Source organism: Stegastes partitus, unplaced genomic scaffold (genome assembly GCF_000690725.1).
Source record: "Stegastes partitus isolate 25-593 unplaced genomic scaffold, Stegastes_partitus-1.0.2 Scaffold2148, whole genome shotgun sequence".
In the NCBI taxonomy this organism is placed as follows: Eukaryota; Metazoa; Chordata; class Actinopteri; family Pomacentridae; genus Stegastes; species Stegastes partitus.
Window position 1 is genome coordinate 29739 of NW_007579879.1, and position 15483 is coordinate 45221.

At 40.7% G+C, this 15483-nt stretch overlaps 3 protein-coding genes across 5 annotated transcripts in view; 2 read left to right on the forward strand and 1 right to left on the reverse strand.

Annotated features, from left to right (window-relative positions):
• Positions 1 to 473: 473 nt before the first annotated feature.
• On the forward strand, positions 474 to 10607 carry LOC103374118 (E3 ubiquitin-protein ligase RING2-A). 2 transcript variants are annotated; one of them, XM_008304154.1, is made up of 7 exons: positions 474 to 749; positions 1470 to 1571; positions 2805 to 2965; positions 3387 to 3611; positions 4413 to 4733; positions 6315 to 6561; positions 7998 to 10607. In XM_008304154.1, exons 2-7 carry the CDS (start codon positions 1494 to 1496, stop codon positions 8226 to 8228), a joined length of 1263 nt encoding a protein of 420 aa, XP_008302376.1. In that variant the 5' UTR covers positions 474 to 749; positions 1470 to 1493; the 3' UTR covers positions 8229 to 10607. The 2 variants fall into 2 exon arrangements, with proteins under 2 accessions (XP_008302376.1, XP_008302377.1); XM_008304155.1 differs by having other exon boundaries at positions 3387 to 3602.
• The window catches only part of vps52 (VPS52 subunit of GARP complex), a 29471-nt gene continuing 18130 nt past the window's right edge, over positions 4143 to 15483 (forward strand). For both annotated transcript variants that reach the window (XM_008304152.1, XM_008304153.1), the window contains exons 1-2: positions 4143 to 4148; positions 14895 to 15005. In XM_008304152.1, coding sequence (XP_008302374.1) covers positions 14910 to 15005 — 96 coding nt within the window. In that variant the 5' untranslated portion in view covers positions 4143 to 4148; positions 14895 to 14909. The remainder of the gene's footprint in view (positions 4149 to 14894; positions 15006 to 15483) is intronic.
• Positions 10843 to 14655, reverse strand: rps18 (ribosomal protein S18). The gene is made up of 6 exons (XM_008304150.1): positions 14581 to 14655; positions 13312 to 13410; positions 13109 to 13195; positions 12682 to 12783; positions 12412 to 12503; positions 10843 to 10968 (listed from the first exon to the last, which is right to left on the reverse strand). Exons 1-6 carry the CDS (start codon positions 14581 to 14583, stop codon positions 10893 to 10895), a joined length of 459 nt encoding a protein of 152 aa, XP_008302372.1. The 5' UTR covers positions 14584 to 14655; the 3' UTR covers positions 10843 to 10892.

The window sequence follows — 15483 nt, forward strand, 5'->3', positions numbered from 1 at the left end:
GATTCTGCAGACAGCCAAATTTTCTGTGTCATTACTGATAGTTTGTGTCTCACTGTAGGCGTTCTGCTATTTTTCTTTGTAAATGATATGCTTGTTTTTGTTTTTATAGTCATTTTACAACTCACTTTACATTTTATGTACCTTTTGAGGTGATTTTGCACTTTTTGCATCCCTAGCCTTTGGGTGAAGGACACCCTGGACAGGTCACCAGTCTATCACATCAACATGTTTTAGGGGAGGGAGTGGGAGGAAGCCGGAGAACCCGGTGAGAACACGCAGAAAGATCGCGAACCGGTTACCTTCTTGCTGCGAGGCAACAGTGCTACCAACTGCTCCACCCTGCAGCCCCACACACCGAGCTTGTATGTGTTTGGAGTTCTAATGCACCATGTGGCCGCTAGGGGTCAGTGCCGCGGACAGAGAGCGAGCAGCAGCCGGGGTGGATGCGAGTTGTTCCGGAGAGAAGAAGAAGAAGAAAGATGGCCCCGGCTAACGTTAGCTAGCAGATGATTCTCGGAAAATGTTGTGCTCTTGAGCTTTTTTTTCTGTGTTTTTACCAGACGAACGGGGTCCGGCCACGTCCTAAAGCCCCTGTACCGACGCCGTAAAGACTCGGGCAGGAAACAATCCCCCGTGTGCGTAGTTGTAGTGATTTAGTGAGTAGTTTTCAGCAGGCGGTGTGTGTGTGTTTGTGCAGCGGGAGGGGGGTCGCCTCTCCTCCGGTCAGCTGTCCGTCACTTCAACGTCAGGTGAGTTTCCACTTTTATCCATTGCTTTTCCGCAACAGATTTAAGTCTACGTCGACGAATGTAGTGATTTTTGCTTTTACTGAGTAAAGACATGAACTTTACAAACTTCTTTCTGGCTTTAAATCGAGATGAAGAGTCGCTGTTTGGAAGTTTGTGTGCACAGTGAGGTGACCGAAGGGCGCCTGTTAGTCAGTTTCTTCATATTATCAATAGAACACCATCTGATGATCTGAATGTGTTGCTGTCACGTTTGAGTAAGTTTCTGTCTCAACTTTATTTTAGATATATGAAGGCTTTTCTTTAGAAAGTTCTCCTAAAACAAGTGAGAAAAAACCCACCTCTGTGCAGGATCATCCCTGAACGATAGACACCAATACATCACATTTGAGAACCACAAACGACAAGAGTTTATTCGTTTTTGCTTGAAATAAAGGATGTGGCAGATTCTGACGACACTTATCAACATTTTGAGATAATGTCATGTTTAATATGATTGTTGGGACCAAAATTGTTGTTGTGTTATCTCTGTAACTCAGTTCAAATTGCGTTATCAGTATGACTACACAGTGGATTGTCAGAGCTCTGTGTGCATACTCACTTAGATTTTGAAGACATTGTTGGAAAAGGAAAAAGTGAGACATATCGCACTTAATGCATGTAAAAGTTTACAACTGAGAAACCTGAGCAGTGTCTCTCTCTTGTGTCTCCTTCTTGGTCCAGGGAGGATTGTGGGGAACAGCAGCCATGGCAGCTCCTGTAAACATCCAGACTCCCAGCAAGACCTGGGAACTGAGTCTGTATGAGCTGCACAGGAGCCCTCAGGTAAACCTGCATGTGTGTCCATACTTGGTTTTAGGGTTTATGTTTGAATCAGGTTAGAGTTGTTGTGAAGAGGCTGAGAATGCCGACAACAGTCCTCACAAAACTAGTGATAAAAATCCTGACAAAGACTGACAACAAATGTAACACAGATACTTTATTTTTGTCCTAACTTCCTACAGGTTAGGTCGAATTTGGCACAATCATGGCTAGAATTAGAAGACTTACAGACCTCTTCTGTGCAGCATGACACTGAGATTATTCCATAAATCAATAGAAAAACAGTTGAATTTCTTTAATCATTTATTTAACAAAAATTGAAAAAACCTGGAATCAACATGTACAACATTTTCCCAGGGGCCCATTTTGTTTGCAAAGTCGTGACTCTAAATACTGTAGATATTTTACAACCTAAATTTGTTTCCATGCATGTCTCCTCTCTTCTCTGTGTAAACACTGCCTGCAGTTCAGCTGAAGAGCCCTGAGTTTTTGTCACACGGCTGTCGGCTGCAGCTGACATGAATAGCTGACGTGCTTTGTTGTTCAGAAGTCAGTGCAATTTCTTCTTTGTATGCACAGCAGAGCTGAAGCAATGCTGTGTTTGGGTATTTTAAGGGGCAAAATGTACTTGTTTTATTGTTGCTGCCCGACTTTATCTGGAACTTTGAGTCTAAGATTGTGCTGCACGTTGGCTGTGCAGCTGTTCCTGTGTTTACATCGGTGCCTGTTATCTGTCCATCAAGTAGACCTCTTAGTTAAAGCCCAGTGATGGTCATTGTTGTACAGGAGCACTTTATTTTATGTGTACACAGGATCTGGTGCAAAATAAATGGTTTAGTTTTGGAGAATTTTTTGTTGAGAATAAAGTGATTGTGATTAAATATCACCATCGTAAGCTTAGATTGGGCTATTTTTCATGCATTGTATGTCACACATAAAGCATTTATGTCAGAGTTTAAAGTCTGATGTTCGTGCTGATAAATGGTGTGATTTTGCAGTTTTTTTCTTAAAGATAAAATGCCCTTCAAACCTGCTGGTGGGTTTTGGGGTTCATCTCAGAATAACAAAGAAAGTCAGTCACACACGTGTTGTTGGTTTGTGTGTAGTTGGTGTTGGACAAACCACTGAAGATGCCTCCATATTATCACATTTAAACAGCCTTTGTTGTCATTAGAAACAGGTGAAGTGTTGAGGTTAAGTGCAGGCATGATAACGTCTGTGTTTTCGTGTGTCCAGGAGGCCATCATGGATGGGACGGAGGTGGCGGTGTCTCCTCGCTCTCTGCACAGCGAGCTGATGTGTCCAATCTGCCTGGACATGCTGAAGAACACCATGACCACCAAGGAGTGTCTGCACCGCTTCTGTTCCGACTGCATCGTCACCGCGCTGCGATCCGGGTGAGCAATCAATATATGTTGCATGTTTCTTTCTGGGATTAATCAATTGTGTTCCAATTTGTCCAACCAATAGAGGTGTGTCATATCAAGTGATCTGCTATGCAGCTATAAATCTCTTGTTGAATCATTATTACGGTTTGATCCAACAAGAGACAGTTTTTACAATATTAGCCACACTCACAGCTGTTGAGAAAGCTTCAAATCACAACAGTTTTTTCAGTTAGTTATTTGGTCTATAAAGTGTCAGAAAATAGTGAAAAATGTCTCAGTGTTGATGACAAAGGTCTTGTTTTGTTCACAGTCCAAAGATATTCAGTTTACTGTCTTACAGCAGAAAAGAAACCTGGAAATATTCACATCTAAGAAGCTGGAATCAGAGCATTTAGACTGTACAAGCTAAGGATGATTTCTTTCTGCTCAGGAACAAGGAGTGTCCGACCTGCAGGAAGAAGCTGGTCTCCAGACGTTCGCTGCGCAGAGACTCAAACTTTGACGCGCTGATCTCCAAGATCTACCCGAGTCGCGATGAGTACGAGGCCCACCAGCGTCGCGTCCTCGAGCGGCTCAACAGGCTGCACAACAAGGAGGCGCTGAGCTCCAGCATCGAGGAGGGGCTCCGCCAGCAGGCCCGCTACAGGTCCGAGAGGTGGGGGACAGCTGGGGGTCCATCACACATCAGTTTCAGAACCTCTAAGACACCATTGCTTAAATTATTGAACAATATGGATTCATTTGTCATAGCTTATGTGAGTAGTTTCTCACTGCCCTCCCCAGTAATATTTACAGCCACATTTACGCCGGTGTTTCAGTGAACTTGCTGTCAAATCTGGAGCCATTTTCTTTTCTTTTTTTTTCTTTTTTTTTTTTAATGAGTCTTTGCAGTTAGAGCTGCTCCTCCTTCAGCTTGTTGGGTCTTTTAACTGTTAAATTTGACTTTTGGACTTCTTCACCCAACAAACCCTTTTTTTTTTCTTACACTGACCAAAATGTGAAAATATTCAATGATCTGATTGGTTTCACTTTGTCAAGTGTGCACGCTGAAATAATGCCGAATTACAGATTCTCAGCTCTTGTTTCTAATGTGCTCATGGATATACAAACTGCTTTCACTGACATCTGTGATACTGAAGAAAGCTTAAAAACAGGGTATTGCTCAGGCAACTTCTGCATTGTCTTTTCGTCTGTGATTTACAAGTAGACTTATGGAGCTTTATTCTGGAGGGACATCAGCGTTAATGATATCAGCAAATTTAAGTCACACTGAATCATATTGTGTTATTAGTCTGAAAAGGAGGACGGTTTCTGACTCAGATTCACTTTGCAGTGTCTTGGACGCTCTGTGTTGTACCCCTGGGCTTGCTTTTGTCCTTCTTTTTTGTCTTTGTCCTGCTGAATGTTCATGTTTATCACAGATCACAAGACCTGCATGTTTATTTCCGCCCTGCAGGAACCACCGGGTGAAGAAGCCTACTCAAGAGAGCGACAACACCACCTTCAGCGGTGGGGAGGACAACGGCGACTCCCGCTCACACCTGTCCCATGACTCCGCCCCCTCACATGCCCCCCACCCCCGCGATCAGACCCCGCCGGAGGCCGGGCCGAGCCGCAAGCGTCCACGTGCCTCCGACGACGGCTCAGGGCCCGAGGCTGACAGCGGGAGCCCGACTCCTCCTCTGAGGCGCCACAAAGAAGGGCCAGGCTCAGAGATCGAGCTGGTGTTCAGGCCACATCCACAGCTGGTCCACGCTCAGGACTACAACCAGACCAGGTGGGACCAGATTATAACATTTAAAAGGGAATATTGACCTCAGATTCTGCTCTTTAATGTGTAAACAACACAAACACTGTAAAAACCCACTGAACCCCAAGCCATTGCTGGGCATTTATTTGTTCTTGTCACATTTTTACTCACTGTGGACTCATTTTTCACTGCAATATGAAGTCCTGCACCTCTATGGAAACATCACAACCATTAGTAGAAGAGTAGAAACTGAAAATGTCTTCTGTGCAGTATGACGCGGTTATAATGCCATTAATCTTGAATCTCCTTTCACAACATTTTTCCCACATGCATTTTCAATACTGACAAAAAATGCTGACTTTCTTGCTGCTTACAATTTTTTGCTTCCATGCTTGTCTTCGATCCACTAAAAAGTCTGTGAATTGTTGCCGTTTGAGTATTGGTTGTTGTAAATGCCTTGTTTTTGCTGAATTTAAATGTTGAATAAAGTTGTTTTAATGAAATATCCTGTTTTAAGCTTAGTTTGGTTAAGGTTTTTGACAGGTGAGTAGTTCAAGAACTGTTAAAAAGTTGAAAATCTACCATTTTTTGTTGGTTTTATACTTTATTTCTGGCTGATAAATGGCATCACTTTTGGCAATTTTTGTTTTGTTTTTGGAACCTTCTTGGTGGGTTCAGAGTGGTTAGCCTAAACATGATCATGTCCACAGCTTGTTTATGTTATTGCAGGTTTAAACCAAATTAAAATAGAGTAAAGGGTGAACTCAAAATTCTAGGTTGAAGATATTTATTTGCCATTTGTGCGCAAACAGGACCGTCTAGGCACATTGGAATTCTTGTGCGAGTCTCTCTTGGAATCAAGTATTAAAAAAAAAAAACCCAAAAAACACCTACGAGGTGTGTCAGAAAAGTTCCAGGACTGGTGTCACTAAAGATATATTTCAAATCCAAACTACAAGTTTTCCTCTTCAAAGTAATCCCCCTGGAGTCTAACATACTTCCCCAGCCTTCTCTACCACGCCGCCATGCACTCCTGGAAGGATTTATCCAGCATCCTCCTCAGCTCCGTCATCACAGCCACCTTGATGTCGTCCACGTCTTCTAAACAGGTCCCCTTGATGACCTCCTTGAGCTTGGGGAAGAGGAAAGAAATCCCACGGAGCCAGGTGGGGTGAGAAGGGAGGTTGCTCCAGCACGGTGATGTTCTTCTCAGCCAGGAACTGTGGGATGCTCAGGGCGTTGTGAGCAGGTTGTCATGGTGAAGCAGCCACCACTTGTCCTGCCACAACAGTCACCTCTTCTCGCGCACTGAACAAAGCAAATGGTGCAGGATCTCTTTGTAGACGTGCTGGTTGATGGTCTGAAGGGGAAACTGGTAGTTTGTAGTTTGGGTTTGAAACATCTTTTGGGACACACCTGGTAGTCAGAATAGGTGAGCAATAAAACACTAAACAATAAATCAAGAGCAATTAAAGATAAAATACAAAAATGTAACAAATAAATCTGAATACTGCACAAGGACTTTAAACGTTTGAGAAGTGAAACTGCTGTGACCAAGTACGTGACTCCATGTTGGGAACATTTCTGTAACTTGTCCTCATTTTCCAGGTATGTGAAGACGACGGCCAACGCCACAGTGGACCATCTGTCAAAGTACCTCGCGCTGCGCATCGCACTGGAGGACCGACGGAGCGACGGGGAGGCGGAGGAGGGCAGAAAGGAGGAGGCAGGAGGAGAGGAGGGAGGAGCCGGGGGAGGAGGTGAAACAGCAGCGAGCGGCGAGGGATCGAGTCTGAGCAACATCAGTGAGAAACAGTACACCATCTACATCATGACGAGGGGAGGACAGTTCTCTGTGAGTAACGAAACCAAGTCACCTGTTTCAGCATTAAAATAAGTCGTTTAAATGTGTGTTGATAAGAATCATGAGCAGTCGCCTCAAAGCCTTTTTCAGTGTTAAAGAAACAGGTCAAGATTTTAGCTTTAAGCTTGATATTGAGTAGATTTAAGAGTTTTATCAGTTAGAAAAGTGTGTTTCCCAAAAAGACCTTGAAAAGTCCCAATCAAAATGTCTGTCTGTAGCAAAAATTAAGCTATCCATCTATGTTCATGTTACTTTGCTAGTCATGTCTCTATTACTTTTGACGACATTTCAACCATTTACCCGTTACTCTGAGCTAACTGTTTTAGGTTGGCTTGTGTTCAGGTGTCCATTGCTGAACATCATGACTTTTAGCTTCCTGTAGGCTGACTAATCTTGTATTAGCTCACACTTTTAACTGTTTATCCATTGGTTTTAGCTTTACTGTAACCATTAACCAAACTATTTTAACTGTTAAGAATAATTTTAGCTTTCAAGCCACTTTTGTTCTAGTTTAATTATTTTTTCTGTTATTTTTAGCTACTGTTCAACCATTTATTTTTCTAGAGGTAGCCATTTAATTTTTTTAGCATTAATGTAGCCATCCAGTTGCTTTAAGCTAAACCTTTGACCTATATATCTGTTACTTTTAGCTATAGTCCAACCATTTATTTACTTTTAAATAAGTATCACACCTGTTTGCTATTACTTTAGCAAAACAACCATTTATCCATTGCTTCAGTTAGCCATTAAAGGCTGTAAGCACTTTTTAAAACTATATAGCATGAATGTAGTTTGTTGTGTCTATTACTTTTAGCTGTATTTCAACCGTTAATTTAGCTAATCATTTTAACCGTTTAGCATTAATTTAGCTGTCTAGCTACTTTTAGCGAGGCTTTACTTTGTACCTATTATCCTATTATTTTTAGCTATTTCAACCTTTTATTTGTGATTACAAGCAAATTATTTTCATTGTTTAACACTGATGTAGCGATCTAGCTACTTTGGTTGAGCATGTTGACGTAGTATCTTTTACTTGTAGCTGAATTTCACCCATTTGTCCGTTACTTTAAACTTGCTTTTAGCTCTTTTATTGTAGATCAAGTTTATATAGCTGTCACATTTAGCCATTTGTGTGGTACAACTAGCTACCTACTGTGACTTCCTTGCTAGCTTACTAGCCCTCTAAACCTGGTGTTCAGGTCTTACAGGTTTCAATATGAAGCTAAAAAAACCATACATACAATTTCAGTTTTTTTCAAATTAGAGGCACTGCTTATAATCTTTCCATGTATCCCTGGTCAGTGATTATGGGTCTTTTTCAATGCTGTGAACAGAGCAAACTATGTCATGTGGACAAATATATCCGAAACTGTCTGTTCACTGCAATTCATCCACCTACTTTTGTTTCCCTCCATCCTTCCTCTAAGACGCTCAACGGCTCTCTGACTTTGGAGTTGGTCAACGAGAAATATTGGAAGGTGAGGAAGCCTCTGGAGCTTTACTACGCTCCCACCAAGGACCAACAGCAACCACAACAACAACAACCACAACCACCACAGCAACAGCAACCGCAACAACAGCAGCAACCGCAACAACAGCAGCAGCAGCAGCAGCAGCAACTCCAGCAGAAATCTCCACCCCAGCAGAGGGAGGGATGAGGAAGAGCTGCTGTTCTCTGTTTATAACCATGTCTTCTTACTGAAGGTGGAACTTCAACCGCCACGATTTCAGAGTATAATCCGCATTGTTTTTAATTTACAGGCATTAAACTGAACTTATTTGATTTGTTCATTTGGAACCTCGGACGTCTCACCCGATAATTAAAGGAGGATTTATCAAGAATGAAAAACGAGCAGATTGGGACCTGCAAGGAAAGATGATAAAACAAACAAGCCACTGACTAACAGCTGTTAATAAGCAGACATCCTCTGAAAACCCCTTTCTGATGTTTGCTTGGTGATGCGTTCAAGACATCAGGGAAATATGGGATTACCTTTCCACTGTGGCCGCTTGATGAAAAGAATTTCCATCCGCTGCATTCCTTGTTATTAGTTACGCTTTTAAAGAGAGGGAGCACTGTGCGCAACCTGCTACTGCAGCTTCAGCATTTCCTGGTAACAACTTCTCCTGGATTTCATTTGAATTGTTTTCAAGACTGTTGCCAAAATATCAAGTTTTAGCATCAACTCCACATCTTTCCTCCGGACACTTAATTTTTCTAAAAATGAATGAATTGCACTTGTTTTTGCACAAATTGCCAAACAAGAACTTTGCAAAATATACAAAAATTAAGAAACTATTATTATTTTTATTATCATTATTATTTTATTTTTTTTAATAGATACTGATAACCATCGTCACCCATTTCCACCAAGAAAATGTAAGTTTTACAAAAATCAAAAACGATATCTAAATAATATTTTCTAGTTAAAATTCTGGAATACAAAGCCATACGTTCTGAGATGAGTATAGGTTAAACATTTGACTCTCTAGGTTAAGCATTGTTTTAAAAATGATCACTTTTACTGTGTTTCCAACAGAATTTCTGCCTCTTGAACCGGTTCAGTTTTCCACCTGTGGCAGCTCTGTGCGAATTTTCACAGATCTGTGGCAGAACCATTGCTTTTCTGTTTTTTTTTAACTGTATACGTAGTCAGGGGAAAAGATGGCGGCGTTGCGTTGTTTACCTGCAGCTTTAAGCATCTTGATTCAAATACTTATGTACATACTTTGAGTCCAACAGAGACTCAGCTGGGACCAACTTTTCAAGTTGCTTTGGTGTATTGACCACAGCTTGTTTTCTGTGTTTTAATGTCTTTGTTGAGGCCCAGATTTATATCTAATAAGTAGACCACTGAACACTTTTTAGCTTTTCTGTTGTTAAATTAGACCCTCCCACAAAGTCACAGCATTTTCTAGTTCCCAACAAGGGCCAAACCTTTCAGCTGTGACCGCATTTTATTTTGGCGGAAATGTCTGAATAGTAATTAAAATGTTGACTCGCAATTTAGCATTAATGTTTCTTTCTTCTTTCCACATATCTTGGCACAAATAGGCTCCCGTAACCTTGTGACTAAAGGTAAACCTGACCAGGTAGATATCTGATGGTAGCTTGCTGGTATATTTGACTGTGTTCCTTTTTTTTTTTCCTGACAAGATCTTAGAGAAACTGATCAAATAGTCAAAGCAAGATTTTTTTGCTCAGTTTTTGCTTGATTTTCTTTGATCTGCATTTAATGTCTGACTTAATCTATTTATGAAATCTTTGTATAATTTAATTTCTGTCTTGAGGACGTGTGTGACTGAAGCTCTTTCCTCCTGAGTGACGGGATCACTGTGGGACAGCTTGGCACTAGAATAATGCTGCATTAAGTGTTTGCTCTCAGTTGGACCTGTTGTCACTGATTTACACCGATAGAACCAGTTTAAAATGTTTGAATACAATTTAACAGTTAAGATGCAGAAATACAACAGATTTCAGTGTCTTACAGTTCAGAATATTAGGAGTTAATGTTTTTTAAAAGCAGGAATCAAAGGGTGGTAGTTTCCTTGAATTGGAAAAGCATTAATTTAGGACTAATTTAAATTTCCTTTATCAACTACATACAAAATCCACACAGATATGAAACGTTCTGCTATATTTTACTAGATATGCTCATTTTCAGCATTTAAATATGTAGCTGTACCGTTACTCCTGTTTTCCCCTTTAATGTAAGAAGAGGTGGAGTTCACACCTACTGTTCTGTTTTTTAGAATTTAACACATTTGCATGGATTTTCCTCAGAAAAAAAAACAAAAGCCTTCGATATGATTTAACCCGTTCTCCACCGTTTTGACTCTTGGCTCCAATTCCTTTGTTCTTACGCACTTTACATTTCCTGCAGCAGCCATATAATTTCTCCTACTTTACCTCAGTTTATATGGGATATTTGTATAATACAAAAAATGCAATATTTTCTTTCCTCTGTTGTGTAATTGTACCCTTTTCATTTTTTCCTCACTTAGCAATTCAGCACAATAAAACTATTGAACGGAAATTGTGTGCAGTGTTCAACATCACTGTTTTGCCGATTTATATTTTGTACCAAAAGGTTGTTTGCTTATTGAAATTAGCTTTGTGGCATCAAGAAAATTCTAATTACCTTCAGCTGAGCTTTACAAGTGGATTAAGCCTTCTGTTAAAGTGAGAAAATCCAAACACTGAATTTACAAATCCCCCCCAACAACCTTGTACGAGTGTCTTCATGTGAAACAGACACCTGGACACAAAGGTTTTTGTGAACTGTGGTGTTTTATTGAAACAAAAAGGGAAGCAGGGGAGTTTACTTCTTCTTGGACACACCGACAGTGCGACCACGACGTCCGGTGGTCTTGGTGTGCTGACCGCGCACACGCAGACTGTAGGGAGAGAGGAAACAGAATAAAAGTTAAGACAAGCAAAGTCTAAAATCACAATCTAAGTACTGAGAGGCCGTCAAAAAAAAAAACAAAAAGAAAAAAACAACGGCAACACATTAGTTTTAATTCAGGTAGAAAATAATCCAACATTCACTCTTACTCCTGACAGTCTTGTGCTTCGTTTTATGAGCTACTATCCGACTGTCAACACGGAGCTGGCTGAATTTAAAATTTAAGCAGACACATCCACAGCTGGTGTTTCAGTTTGTGCACCTCTGTCCACGTTAAAACACCCACATGTGTAACTCCTCCAGCTTCAGAAAACAGAAGAACAGTCAAACTACTGTTTCTGCAGCAGCTTCCCAACATTTTTAACACAACTGCAGCAAATTACAACAAATTCAGCGAGAGAATGTGTTGAATTTTAGTTACAAAACCAGAAAAGCAAACAATACAAAACTATTTTCTTTATTAAACTCTGGAATACTGCTTTGCTGGGGGACAAAAAAAAAAAGCTCTACAATATTTACCACACTAGGTACCATAACCTTGCATGAGTAGTTATTACAATAGCTAATTCATTTCTGCCGTCTTCTCATGGCAGCTACAGCTTCTTCCTTAAACCTGCTCATTTCAAGAAAACAAATGTTTCTTCAAAGCTCAGTTTTCCCCGAATACCTCAAGCCAAGGCAGCAGTTTCACAGTTAACCTCCAAATATTACTTTCAATTATATGTGCAATTGAAGTTACAATATCATGTGCAATATGACTGTATTACTTTGCATCCCTGCCAGTAATACTTCTTACTCTTCTATTGTCGTCTTATTTTAGACTTGTGTTATTCTGATTCAGTAGTGTTTCGTACTTTTTGCTTTTCTTACTGCATTAATTCTCATGTTGTGATTTTTTTTTTTTTTTCAGAGCACAAGAACTTCCTTCGGGATCAATTTAGTTCTGTCTTAACTTGTCTGAAAGTTTAAAAGCTCCATTATTAAGGTGGAAAGAAATGTTTTAATCCAGGTTGAGGGCTGAAACAGAAAAAGCTTCAATTAGCCAGCTTAGTGTGGACACTGTCTAAAAGTCTGTATAAGGAATTAGTAACCCAACTCCAAAAACATTTTCTGAGCTCAGCAGCTCTTCTGCAGTTCAAGTTTTTTCCAGGACAGGCTCTCTCTGCACCAGATATCCTCTGTTTACCCTTTAACTGGGACAAAGTTGCCTCTTGTTTCATTAAGCCTGAGAAGCAGTTCTTCAAAGCCTCAGAAACACAAACTCCAGCTCTTACAGAGACTGAACACTTTGTCACAGATCACCAACAACGCTGCCAGCGAGCCGCAACCGTGCATCATCTGATAAACAGGACGTATGGATGCAGAGGCATCATGTTTGTCCATCTCACTGGACTTTGAATCAACAAACAGAGGATCAGACTGGATCTCTTACCCCCAGAAGTGCCTGAGACCACGGTGAGCCCTGATCTTCTTCAGCCTCTCCAGATCTTCTCTCAGCTTGTTATCCAGACCGTTGGCGAGGACCTGAAACAAGACGCAGCAACAGTCAAAAGACGAGCAGCACACAACACAAAAAAAAAAACAACAAAAAACAACGAGGGAGGGACACCACACAAACTCAGCCAACCAAAGAAATACGTCCGTTAGTGGTCTACACTGCATCAGTGTGTGAGAACAGAACACCTTGCTGCTGGTCACCTACCTGGCTGTATTTGCCATCCTTGACGTCCTTCTGCCTGTTGAGGAACCAGTCTGGGATTTTGTACTGGCGAGGATTCTGCATGATGGTCACCACCCGCTCAACCTGGAAAACAAATACAGCTTATTTTAATACAGAGACCAACACAATCTGATCTAAGACTTTTACAGGAAACACATGACGTAACAGAGACTCTTAACCCTGCATTATTGACAAAAAGTGAAAACTGAGCAAAACATTTGGTACTTTTTTATTGTTAATGTCATTAAAATTGTGCTTTCTAGTCATCAAACTCCTGGAATTTATCAAGCATGAAGCAATCTAGTATACACAGTGTATGCTTTTGATAACTTCAGCCTTTGAGCAACATTTTCAATCATCAAACTGTAGAACACATCTTGCATTTTAGTTTCATCTCAGCTCTCCTCACCTCCTCCTCAGTCAGCTCTCCAGCCCTCTTGTTGAGGTCAATGTCGGCCTTCCTCAGGACGACATGGGCGTAACGTCTGCCAACACCCTGAGATCAGACAGACAGGGATGTTAGCAACAACCTTTCATGACATTCCTAAACGGAGAATGTGACACATTTAGCTACAACTTGCTGTTAAACCATCACAGCAGAGAAAAGCGTACCTTGATGGCAGTGATGGCGAAGGCGATCTTCCTCCTACCATCGATGTTCGTGTTCAGAACACGAAGAATGTGCTGGAACTTCTCAGGGATGACCAGAGACTGAAATCACCAAAGAAAACACATCATCAGGGGTGAGTGAGCCTCTGAGTGTACATATAGTGCAAAATGAGCTAGTCTTGAATGCTACATGTAAAAAAAAAAAAAGAAAACAAAACTTCAGGTTGCAATGATTTTGGAAGATACTGCTGTGAAAATCACGATCATAGTGTAAATTGGATTGTTTTCATCCCACTGCCAACCATAATACTATGATATTTTAAGCTATGACACATTTTACCTTCATGCAGCTCCTGAGATTTGGATACTGCACTTGCTCATATTGCAAAATTTAGAAACTATTCAGCCCTAGAAAGAGCTGTAGAAATACTACTTTGAAGAAGGGCACATTTTCAGTCAAACCTGGAGAGAACAATCGAAGACTGTGCAGAGTTGAAGTGATAGAGTGAGTTCAAACTAAAGCAGCATTCATGAACATGGAAACTGATATGCAACAACTTAGAAATGCAGTATTGTCAGGTAGTAAGATATTTTCACAAGCGGTATGCCCAGTGTCTGATTGGTAGTTTGGAAGGACTAAATACACCTCTGAGTTTGTCTGTATCTTTAGCTAGCATTTTTTGGCTCCAGGTAGAACAGTTAGACCAGTTGCCGCTCTTACACAGACGTTTATATTCCGCCAAAATGACCAAGAGTAACGGAGCTCCCTTTACTGCAAACCACAACAACCTAGCAGCACTTTTAACTGATCCAAGTACTGTGTAGACACACCGGAGGAACGTCTTCTAACTGCCTCTCAGCCCGGCGACACCAGCATGCAGACTCCCTCCTAGGAGAGGCTAAAGCTAGTTAGCCTTAACAGCTAACCGCCTGAGTTTATGAGTGGTCCCCAGGCTTGTATCGGTAACATGAAAACTGCAGTTTATTCCCGGTTAAAGCTTTGTAATAAACTGAGAATAAACATAAAACATTAGCCGCAACCACTAAATATCAACTCAGCTATTCTCTAGTTAGCGACGATCAACTGAGCGTCGACAGCAGTTTACGCTAATATAATAATTTCTACCACCAAAACACCAACATTTCATTATCACTACGCTAACACAACCCTTCTAAGATTTATCTGACGTCTAGATATAATAAATCTTTGAGATTAACGCAGGATGATCGTGGATTTTAAAACTGTACCAGGTTGGTAGAAATCATACTCACCATCTTGGAAGTAGGTTCCGTGCGAAGAGGAAGCCGAAAAGGTCTCGCGATAGTTTCAAGCAACTGTGAACGGAAGTTGGTCCACCACTTTCAACTTGTCCGGTAAAACAAGCTAATATGCTAATATAGTATTACGAAATAAATATAAATTGAACTTATTTTAGGCTTTAAAAAAAAGTCTATTTAACAGATAATATATGCATATTCGTATCAACATATTTCTCCGTTAAAAAAACAAATGACATTTTTCGTGTTCAATGTCTACGAGGCGGAACTATACATTTGTATTTATTTTTTATTTTTTTTAACGTTAGCGTCAATTCGCCGCAATGGCGGACGGAGCCGCAGTAGCCGTCGGAGCTGGTCCCGATGTAAACACAGCTGGAAACCCTACAGAAATCGCCATGGCATATTTACAAGACGAGGTAATCATTTGCATTGCTTATATTTCCAAATTGTTGTTAGAAAATATGAAACATTAGTGGTGTTTGTGTGCTCTGACGCTACTGAATCCTGTTAGCGTTCATGAAAACTAACAGGCGTTATCAATGAGGTGTAATTTAGCTGCCTGCAGTGTATCCGGCTATACCGATGAAAAGTAGTTGTGACATGTCGACGAAATATTGTCGAAATGTATATTTTCACAAGGTGCTTTGATGTTGCTTGAAGCTAATGTAGCTGTTAGCATCCCGTCAAAACAGTAAAAAGCTTCCTGAAAGAGACCTGTGGCGACAAAGTGAAACGTCACTGTCATGTAAAATCACCTGACAACAAATTTATCTCTAAATCGTTGCAGCCATTCACCAAAAATCCTAAATGCCATTATTTATTTATTTATTCTTTTTTTTTTTAAGTTTTTGGTGTTTTGCCATAGACTGATTGCGTTCTTCAGAGCGTTCATCC